Source organism: Alexandromys fortis, unplaced genomic scaffold (assembly GCF_014885135.2).
Source record: "Alexandromys fortis isolate MF-2015 unplaced genomic scaffold, M_Fortis_MF-2015_v1.1 scaffold_52, whole genome shotgun sequence".
Classification (NCBI taxonomy): domain Eukaryota; kingdom Metazoa; phylum Chordata; class Mammalia; order Rodentia; family Cricetidae; genus Alexandromys; species Alexandromys fortis.
In genome coordinates this window covers 10053358-10064878 of record NW_026067929.1, presented here as the reverse complement: position 1 = coordinate 10064878, position 11521 = coordinate 10053358, and the positions used below count along the sequence as shown (strand labels likewise).

General features: G+C 40.7%; 1 protein-coding gene across 1 annotated transcript in view; it reads left to right on the top strand.

Annotated features, from left to right (window-relative positions):
• Positions 1-10159: 10159 nt before the first annotated feature.
• Positions 10160-11521, top strand: part of Stam (signal transducing adaptor molecule) — a 54388-nt gene continuing 53026 nt past the window's right edge. Inside the window, exon 1 of the mRNA XM_050144756.1 lies at positions 10160-10410. Coding sequence (XP_050000713.1) covers positions 10371-10410 — 40 coding nt within the window. The 5' untranslated portion in view covers positions 10160-10370. The remainder of the gene's footprint in view (positions 10411-11521) is intronic.

The following is an 11521-nucleotide window of genomic DNA, read 5'->3' as shown; positions in this document are numbered from 1 at the left end:
GCTAGCTAGCTAGCTATTTATTTTTGAGACAGGGTTTCTCTATGTATTCCTGGCTCTCCAGGAACTCACTCTGTAGACCAGGCTGGTCTCAAACTCCAAACTCAAACTCAGATATCCCCTGCCTCTGTCTTCAAGTACTGAGATTAAAGCATGTGCCACCCCATATATATATATATATATGTATATTTATGTAATAGTTTATAATATATAATTAGTATAAATATCAATAACACAATAAATATTATATATACTCATATGGAGTGATATTGCTCCCCCTAAAAAGCCATAGGCTATCTAACAAAACCCTAGCACCAGGTATGAGTGTTGTGATTGAAGCAGCGGGCTGCGTCCCCAGCACCCGGCCGCCCGCACGGCTAGCTTTATACCCAAATTGATCACACGGAAACTGTATTCTTTTAAATAATGCCTGGCCCATTAGTCCCAGCCTCTTATTGGCTAGCTCTTACATATTGAGCTAACCCATTTCTAATAATCTATATAGCCCACGAGGTGGCTTACCATGGAAGATCTTAACCTGCGTCTGTCTGGAGTGGGAGAATCACGGCGACTCTCTGACTCAGCTTCTTTCTCCCAGCATTCTGTTCTGTTTACTCCACCTACCTAATTTTCTGTCCCATTAAGGCCAAACAGTTTTCTTTATTACTTAACCAATGAAACAACAGATAGAAAGATGACCCTTCTCCATCATTTCCCCTTTTTCTGTTTAAACAAAAAAGAAAGGCTTTAACTTTAACATAGTAAAATTACATATAGTAAAACAGTTATCAAGCAAGAATTACAGTTATAATATTTATATATACCTTATCTTTTATCATAACAATGGAAAACTATAACTATAACTAACCATTTTTCAACTCCATCAAAGACTCCAGAAGGATATAATATTACCTAAGTAAACAAGAAATCCAAAATTCTAGAAATGACAGAGACATCTCGCTGCCTGTACAGTCACCCAAAGTTCCTCTGTACCATTGGGGCATCCATCTTCGGCCTATAGGCCATAGTATTCAGCAGACATTTCCATGAAGCAGGAAATTTCAAAGACAGTTCAGTCACTTTCTGCTGTGTCCTGCAGAATGTCTCGCAGACTCTTTTATGAATCAGGAACCCTGAAAGACCATCTCACCTTTAGGCAAGTTTAGCAGTCCTCTCTCTGCGGGTTCTTTGTGTCCAGTTTATGCATCAGTCCAGGCAAGAGCAGTTTCTTGCCCAAATGGCTAACCAACTCCATAACGAGCCTCTTCAATGCCCATCTTCCTTTTGAAGTAGATTGGTGCTGCCAGGAGCAGACGTGTCTCATTGTCATGAAAAGCCCTAAGTTATTAAAATATTAAATGCCATATTCTGTAGTCTTTGAAAGATATGAAGAATGCCTATCTAACTGAAATATATCTCTATATATCTAGAAAATCTAACTAACATGACTACAAGCTTGATTATTATTGATCAACAACCTATATTTCCTAATTATACATCACAATTTTAAATGAACTACACAATCACAATACCTTAATCAAGATCAGAAATACATATAACAAAATTGACCTTAAAATCCATACCAATTCAAATTATTTATATCTATATCATATCCCCCTTTAAATGTAAAAGAACATTTATAAACAATATTTGGGAACATGGGCACAGTTTTCTCTTTCCAAACTGCTTCCTGTTGAATGGGGGCGTCATTAATTAGGTCTTTTATGGTATAATCTGTGTGTCAGGGTCATCTCAGTTGGCAGTTGAGTGAAGTAATTTTTTGAGGGTGTTTACAGCAACCTTTTAGGAGGGCGTGGTCTATCATACCAAATTGGAATAGAAGAAATCCATAGGGTATCATCCTCTGCGGAAACAAAAGAAGACCTTTTCCAAAGCACCATATCCTTAGACCCAAATTCTGAAATCATACCCTTATGATATCCGTTCTGGTTTTATTTGGCAGCCCATATAATGATATGTCCTTCTGTATTTAGCTCCTTCACAGTCAAAAATTTTAAAGAAAACATAATGTACATAATCCAGACTCTCTGTGAATATTTTATTTTTACGGGGCTTATTTTTCTTTATTTTTTTAATCTCTTAATTATCTGTATTTTGTGTCTTTAAAGACTTTATCCTTTTTTTCAGACATTAACTTTATTTTTTATACTTTTTCTTTTTCCCAAGCCTATGTACATTTATCCAACAGTGTCTGAATGTGTTCCATTGTGAATCTGTATTTTTTTTTTTTTTACTATCCAGGAGCATTTCTTAAAATGTTAAGCAGTTCTTAAAAACTTAAGTTGCACCATGTACAAGTAATATGGTACCGCCTGTATCCTGTCCAGTCTAAAGTTTAACTGCTCTGTGTATTATGGTAATTATGGTAGTTCCTGCTTGAGGTCAGCATAGTTCAGCATGGAGAAGCCGCTCCTGCCTCAGATCCATTTGGTGCCCATGAGCTGCACACAGTTTCAGGCACATAGCAAGTCCACATTGGAGCCATGGTCAGCAGTTTAATTCTGAGACTGAGCATGAGGCACAGAAACTCTTTTTATCCAAGTTACAGCCAAATCTGACATGCAGAGCATTGCGCAGTCTGAAAACATGTCTCTGTATGGCAACAGGAATCCGCCATGCTCTTCTGCCTGCCTAAGCCTGATTCTGCCATCTGTTCAGGTGCAGGCGGGGAGCGCTGAGCCATCGGCATGGTCTCAGAGCACTCTCCTTCCGATCCCAAGAGGGAACATAAACATCCAGTCCCATAAAAGCCATTGAAATGTTTTTCATGCTGGCAGCACAGCCCCAGGAAGCTGTGGTTTAAAATGATGTAGCTTTTTTTTTTTGTTGCTGTTGCTGAATCAGGAAATCTCTCTACGGCATGCCACCAATAAAGAGTAAAACTCTGCGTTAAACTCTGTTTTTTCTCTGTTTAAAATTAAGCTCTCTCAGGTTTTTAAGTGGATTTAGCCCCACGTTGTGCGCCACTCTGTTGTGATTGGAGCAGCGGGCTGCTTCCCCGGCACCCTACTGCCCGCACAGCTAGCTTTATACCCGAAATAATTACATGGAAACTGTATTCTTTTAAACAATGCCTGGCCCATTAGTTCCAGCCTCTTATTGGCTAGCTCTTACATATTGAGCTAACCCATTTCTAATAATCTATGTAGCCCACAAGGTGGCTTACCATGGAAGATCTTAACCTGTGCCTGTCTGGAGTGGGAGAATCATGGTGACTCTCTGACTCAGCTTCTTTCTCCTAGCATTCTGTTCTGTTTACTCCACCTACCTAATTTTCTGTCCTATTAGGGCCAAGCAGTTTTCTTTACTACTTAACCAATGAAACAACAGATAGAAAGATGACCCTTCTCCATCATATTAGAAACCCTTTTCAAGCTGATTAAAAGAATCCCAAGAGATTCCCAAAACAATATAGGTGATTGCTGTTGCCCTTGGTTGCCTCTCAGAGGGTGAAGATAAGTTCCTATTGCTGAAGACATCAATGTTTTAATTTAAAAATTATTTTTAGTTGTAGTACAAAACAGTAACACTTTATACACAGAAGACACTGTAATTTGATCACATCAGCTCCTGTGTTAATCCCTGTGTATGTGCGTGCATGTGTGTGTTTTATATATGTGTGCAAACACATGTGGAGGCTTGATATTGATGTCAGTTGTCTTCCTTGTTCTTATTTCACCTTATTTTTTGATGCAGGGTTTCTTAACGAATCTGGAAGTCAGTGAGCTCCAGGTACTGCCTATCCCTGCCTCTTCTGAACTGTAGCTTTTATGGGCCTTTAGCAATGTAGTCTAAGCTTGCCTTGGACTCACAGAGATCTGGCTCTGCCTCTAGTGCTAGGATTAAAGTCCTGCACTACCATGCCAAATCTTCATTGATTAAAGAAGTAGTTAAGAGAAAAAAATTACAGGAACACCAAATCAAAGCAGACTGAAAAAAGTAGAAGCTTAATTATCTGTAGAAAATAAAACCAGTATACCTTGTGTGAAGTGTTAAAGCAAAACTCCAGGGCCCTCATGGGATTTTAAACACACACTGAGATACTTGCTCTTTATGTAGATTTTGGAGAATAAATTCAGGTTCTCACACTTGCACTTTATCAACCAAGTCACCTCTCAATCCCATGCCATGGTATATTCTTGTATTAAAAGTGAGTTCCTGGTAGTCTGGTAATTTCTGATTGGATTGGACATTATTTTACTTTGTTATTCAGTGTAACTATGATTCATGTACTCAAGACTTTGGAATATCTTGCCACTTTTGTACTTTATTTTTTTCTCTTTTGCTTTGCCTGGATGTATTTCTGTGTGAGGTACATGATCTCCTGGAACTGGAGCTCAGACAGTTGTGAACTGCCATGTAGGTGCTTGGAATTGAACATGGATCCTCTGGACGAGCAGTCAGTACTCTCAACCACTGAGCCATCTCTCCAAACCCCACCTCACCCCACCTTTCACCCTGAGATGGTTTCTCTGTCCTAGAACTCAATTTGTAGATCAGGGTGGTCTCTGCCTCCTGAGTGTTGGGATTAAATGCATGCTGGATTAAACGCATCATGCCTGAAGTGGTTTGTTTTGTTGTTAACTTGGTTTTGTTTTTCAATACAGAGTTTCTCTGTATAGCCCTGGCTACTTTCTTTGTAAAACCAGGCTGGCTTCAAACTCAGAGATACACCTGCCTCTGCCTCCCAAGTGTTGGGATTAAAGGTATATGCCATCATGACTGGCTCTCTCTCTCTCTCCTTTCTTTCTTTCCTTAAAACTGGATCTTACCCTGTAGTTCATTTGCCCTCAAACCCACTGGAATGACAGGGGTGAAACACCAACCTTGTTTATTTATTTTTAATTTTCTCTGGAACTTCACACAAGGTATACTTTTTTAAAAAATTTTTCTACAGATAATTAAGGTTCTGACTTTTTCAGTCTGCTTGATTTGTGTTCTTGTAATTTTTTGTTAACTACTTCTAATTTAAATTTTTTATAGACTGTTTTCCATTTCTATAATTTCCACGTGCTCTTTTTTGATACCATTTCTTTCACTCCTTTCTCTTTATTATATTCACTTTTCTGTAAAGTCTGGAATACATGGAACATAGCTATAGCAGTTCTTAAAACATTACTGTGGCAGCTGAGACATCCTGCCATTTCGGGGATTCTCTTTCTGCAGATTGTTCTCTCCTTATTCTTTTGTGACATGGGTTACGAGCCATATTTTTCTTCACATGTTCAGTAATTGTTTTCTTTATTGAAACCTGGCCACTACAGAGGTGTCCATTTAAAAATATTGCATCCTTTGGGCTCTACAGTTTGGGCCATCTCCTCCCCAAGTGTCAGTGTGTTAAAGGCTTGGTCCTCAGCTTGAAATTATCAGAGGTGGTGGAAATGTTAGAAGTGCAGTCTACTGAGAGGAGATAGTGAAACTCCAGATACTCCCTGGCTTTTATTTTCTTACTATGAAATGTATGATTCTGTTTTGCCACCTGTTTTTGCCAAGATATGCTACCTCAAAAAAGAATGAATGAATGAGCACGGGCTGAAACGTCCAACATGGTTGCTAGTCTCTTGGCCTCCCCCAATTCTGATTTTTTTTCTCTCTTCAGTACATTAGACCATTTTGAATTACTTTTGGAGTCTAGCCCACAGTTCAGAAACCAGTTATGGGCTGGAAGCTATTGGCTGTTATGTGGCTCATTGCACATTTCCTGACTCCTTGGAATTTGTTTTATGCTGCTATTGATGCATGCTTGAAATCAATCATAACTTACTGGGTTACTTTTTCATCACAGTGACAAAATGCCTGGCATAAGCATACAAAAAAGAAGAAATATTTGTTTTGGTTCACACTCTCAGAGGTCTCAGCCCCTGGCTAACGGGCTCTTCTGTTTCTGGCTGTGAGTAGCAGAACACACAGCTGCCATTCCACTGTGTCATGAAACAGAGATAGAGAGATAAAGAAGGGATTTTGAAGATATATTTCCTCCAATTAGATTGCATTTTCCATTCAGCTATGAACATTATCCATTGATGAGGTTAGCATCCTCATGATCTGATCATCTTCAATAGCATCACCAGTGTGAATACATGAGCCTTCAAGACACATTTCATATCTAATCCATAACACATGTATTTCCCCCAGCTTTCTTTTTCTTACAATAAAGTAAGTCCAGATTTCATTACCTCCTTATGGCCAGTAATAGTAACATGACATTTTAATCATAGCAGATTGCATTTATTCTATTTAATAAATATCTGTGGAACAACTAAACTATAACGAGCCCATACATATAGATAAATAATTCAAAATATAATGCTTACATAGAGGTTACAATATTGTGGTAGTGTTTAAACATGCTCCCTATTACAATTCCCTAATAGCCATTTTACCAAAAGGCGAGTTTTGTTCTCAGTTCTTGAATATAGACACTGTGACTTCAGTGGGGGCATAATTGAAGTGATGCTATCCCCATTTCCTGGTCCACATCTTAAGGAATTGGTAGCTTCCTCCTCCTGGCTCCTGGAATATTCTGACTTATGTCCATCCAATATGCTGAGAGAAGCCAAGCAGACACATTGCAAGTTCTGTGCAGCTGGTGTGGCTGACAGCCCCAAATGACTCACCAAACTTCCAGCGTCTATTGCCAGATACACACTGAGCAAGTCCTCTAGATCCTGCAAATGTGCTGCAGTCATCCCAGGCGTTCGCACGCCTCCTGTGAGTGCTGTATGGAGGAGAGGCAAACTGTCCCTGCTGAAGTCTGACCAAAGCAAAAGAAATCATTGTTTTTATTCTAAGAGGCCACATTTAGACGGTGTTGTGAAACAATCAATACCTGGAACAAATTTTACACCACTGAGTGTTGTGATAGAAATGACCACTCAACCAATTAATCAACAAAAATTTATTATGTAGTATTAACTGGTCAGGTGTTGAGTTAGGAGAGGCTTTTGTCAGGGAGATCTAAGTGAAGATCCAGAGAGTGTCCAGAGATTTCTAAAGAGAACAAGAGGGTGAAAGTTGTTTGCTTCGGGTCATGGAAGGTATGGGACATCTGGACAGCTGTGGTAGTCTGGAAAACACTAACGTCCATGAAGACACAGGGTGATCAGGACCAGTTCATTAAAGGCTTAATCAAGATTAGCTATTCCTCCCTTGGAGCTCCTCCCACTCTTAAACACTCTTTCTCCTCGTTTCTAAATACATCTATATTTGCTCTACTTTAAAAATGTGAACTAATTTTGAAGGGAGAGGACTCTTTACACACCCATAATCAGGCAATAACTTAATTACTTAAGGACTCTCTTCTTGATGTGTAGCCTATATTTCTAGCATATAGAGACCTCAAATCTATAAGAAGTTAATACTTATCGAATGACTGCCTGACTGAGGAATCATATAAGCATTCTAAGGGAATGATATCACATTCATATATTAGTAAAACCATCCTGGCTGTAGTAGATAGGGTGGTTTACAGATCGGTGGGTTAAGTGTATTAACCAGGATAATATAACAACAGAATTTTTTCCGAGAGCAGCTTCATTTTACACACAAGTATCTTTATTTTTAATTATAGAACAGTTTTAAAAGTCCAACAGAATAAAGGAATAAAACATTTCAAAATTAACCATGGAATTTATTAAACACATCACAGAAACATGCAATCAAGTCTTTAAAATGTCTTTTTTGGGTATTAAAAATAGAACTAGCAATTTCAATATTTTAGATAATATGACAAGTTAACTTCAAAACACAAACTCATGCCACCTTTTATAACAGGTTTTTCTTGTACGTATAACATTCTTATTTTCAAAACCTCTACTTTATAACATATTACATCATAAAGATCCCTAATAGTTAACGTCACTCTTTTAGGTCAGAACACATGGTTAATGTTATCAATACTAACATATGTTATTCCCAATACTCACATATTGATGATTAAAGCTTGAGTAGTAGCTTTCGTTAGCAACACAACAATTCAGTTTCATTTCTGGAGCATAAGGCATGCCCAAATATATTTTCATAACTATCTGGCTCTGAAACAGAGCAGTTCTGATAAGGTACCTAAGGCGTAGTCCCGTCATTGTAAGTGGATAAGCTGACACCTAATTCTGTCAGTCCAGTGACCAAGAGCAGGTCTACTAACAGCCAATGCTCTGCTTTCCATACAATAGTAGAAAGACTTTTCACTTGTCATAATGACATACAAGCATCTGATTATTGGCCTTTCAAAACGTTAAAAGAATAGTGGCTTTAACAAATGAAATTTGTTATACTGTATTTTAACACCTGCCCATCCCATTTGAAAGAAAAAAATAAAATTCATCAACAACAACAAAAATCCAGGGTGGTATTGTCCAGAAATAACCATGTCATTCATATTTTCGTTCAGGCTGCTAAAAATTGCCAGAATTTCTTTCACATGTATTTGTAGACTTTTTTTTCAGCGCTAAGGACTGAACTCAGGATCTCCTGCATTCTAGACAAGCTGCTTCAATGAGCCACACCCTGAGCCATTCTTTACAATTTTATGTACTCGGATGTCTATCTATGTAAGTACAGATCTTTAGTGTTACTTTCAATGGCTAAATAGTTTTGTATCACAGACACTCTGATTTATTTGAGCAACACAATCCTAACTATTGATTGCACTAGAGTGCTTACTATATGCCAGGCGATATTAGAGCGGATTTACTTTCACTAATTTTTTCAATCCTCGATAGTTTTTGTTTCTTATAAAGAAACAGACCTAAGAGATGAGTTTGTTCAATCTCTTCAATGTCAGACGTTTTAGTGATCATCAGTGCTTTGATATTATAAACAATGCTGTCACTAATATCTTGGTTCATGTTTTTTAAAGAACGTCTTTAAGTTCTAAACATCAGAATTGTTGGGACCAAAGCATATTTTCCAAAGCTCCTTATATACCTCCCGTTGTTTCTCTTAGGAATACTGTTAATTTGTACCTCACCCAGCAACTTTACAGTCCCCACTCCTTGGATTCTTTTATCTTTGGTTTGTTTGTTTGGGACGGGGTTTCTCTGTGTAGCTGGGACTGTCCTGGAACATGCTTGATACATCAGGCTCAAACTCAGATATCTTCTGCCTCTGTCTCTTTAGTGGAGTGCACTACCACTGCTTGGGGGATTCTTTTCTCTTTAAATGACTGAAAACACTAACCACTACTTTAATTTGCTCGTCTCTTTTCAATATTGGACCTCATTTTAAATTGAGTTTTGTAAGTAAGCATTTTTCTTGTGCTGTCATGCCAATCCTGTTGTTGACATGTAACTGTTTATTAGCTACATTTATATGTTCTTATTTGGACATACTTTACATGATTTCTCTGTATGTGCAAGACGAGCTCTCTAATTTTATTAATATTTCCAAGAGATGATCCTTAATATTTCCACATGGTTTAGAGGGTAGTGTGTGTGTGATACACATGTACGAACTAGAGCACCAAATCAATATTTTAAGTTGCCAAGAAGCAATGTTCGGTTCCATTTTTCGTTTTGTTTTTTCCTGCTGTTGGGTGTGTGTGGTTATCTCGGGCTGCGAAGGACTAATCTCCTAGTCACTGCAGCGGCCAGTGACAGCACGTTTAGTCAGTCGGTGCCGACACCCAGAAGCTTCCCTCTGATGTCAGGCTGGGGAAGGAGCCAGCGTGAGTTGCCTCAGCCTCTCCGGAGGCTGCGCGCCTTGACACTCCCCTCCACGGGATTCCAGCCAGTTCCACCAGCTCACGTGACTCGATCCCAGCAACTTCCTAGTCCCCTCACACCGAACATTTTACTCGGATAGCCCGAAGGACCGTCTGACCTTCTAGAGGGATTACTACGTTACAACAACCCACCAAAATGAACTCACGGAGTTAAACTAAAGGCTGCGCTAGACCCAAAGCGAACCCTCTTTTTCGTCTCTGATACTCTCCAGAGGTGCTTAGTCGGCCTCGGCGCGCCTGAAGGACCACGTCCTCCCGAGACGCCCGAGCAATGGAAAAGCCCACAACATAGCCGCTAATCCCTGGGACCTGTGGGAGGTCAGCAGAGGAAGCAGTAGAGGAGGCTCCTTGCGTGGGTCTCGGCGGAAAGGCAGGGTTCTTGTCCCAGCTGGCGCAGGCAGCGCTCAGGTCGCCTGGATTCCCGACACGCCCCGCGCGGGGGCCTGCGCCGCTTCTCCGCCGTTGCCGCCGCCGCCTCTGTTGCTGGGGTGGGAGAGAGGAGGGGCCGAGGACCCTGGACCGCCCGTCCCGGTGGCTGTGTTTGTACCTGAGCGGCCTCCTTTCTCCGTCGTGCGCTGACGGCCGCGGTGTCGAGGGGCAGTCCCTGGGAACACCTCGGCACGCAGCGGACATGCCTCTCTTTGCCACAAATCCCTTCGACCAGGATGTTGGTAAGTGTTTTCCCCGTCGTCCGTCCGTTCCCCGCCTGGCTGCGAGCCCACGCCGCCCACCCCCCGCGTTCCTCCCTCCCGGGCTGCAAGGCCGAGGAGCCCACGTTCTTCTCTCCGGAGCCGGGAGAGGGTTGAGGACTTGGCTCATCCTCTTGGAAAGAAATGGGGCAGAGAACCTCCCTAGTGGGCCCTCGGCACGGGACTCGGGGGGCTTCGAAGGAATTGTTTAAGGGATTTGGGGTAGAGGGTTGCGTCGGGAGGAGCAGCCGATGAAGCCATCTGCCGCTGGGGCTCGGCTTCTGGAGAAGAGCGAAGGGCTGGGGCGTATCTTGGCTTGAGCAGATTGCTTAGAAGCCCTATCGCCAAAGTATTTGCCTGGCCCAATGGAAAGCTCCGGGAACTGGCAAAATGCTTCAGGTCAGGTTACTTAGGGTTTTTTTTTTTATTTATTTTTATTATTCTTTTAATCGCTCTTATAACGGTCCCTGGAGGAGAGAGGCCTGGATATGGGTAGATTGAAATATTGAGAGAGACGAAGATGGACCACTTGGCAACAACTGAAACGCCTTTGGGATGCCTTCCTCAGACTGGGCCTCTGCCGTGGGGAAATGTGGAAGAGGATTTTGCATCTAGGAAGGGTCTGAAATGTTGAATTTTTGTTGTTTTCTGAATTATTGGTATTAGGTATCTATCATATCAGTTTAGCAGAGTGCCTCTTTCTGGCCTGAAGGTCATAATGTAATTTGAATTTCTTGAAAGAAAATTTTGGGGTGACTTGAATTCACGTAGAGCTACGCTGGCAACAGTGTAGAAGGCAAACCCAACACCATGACCAGTCCCACAAGACTAGTTTAGCCATCACTATAGTAAAAGGATGTAAGGATAACTTGTGAGAGTTGCTTTATGAATTTTGTTTTTTGAGAGATGAATTTTAAAATTTGCACTTTATAGCATCTCACTGGAAATCATATTACCGCCACTTCCTGCTTGGTCCATAGTGATTTAAATGAATGTCCCGAATCTGAGCAGTGGATGGAACGTTAGAAATCATCAATAATGCTAAATAAGTAATGAATTGGAAAATTGTGTTTGCTAAGTGCTTAGCACCCTT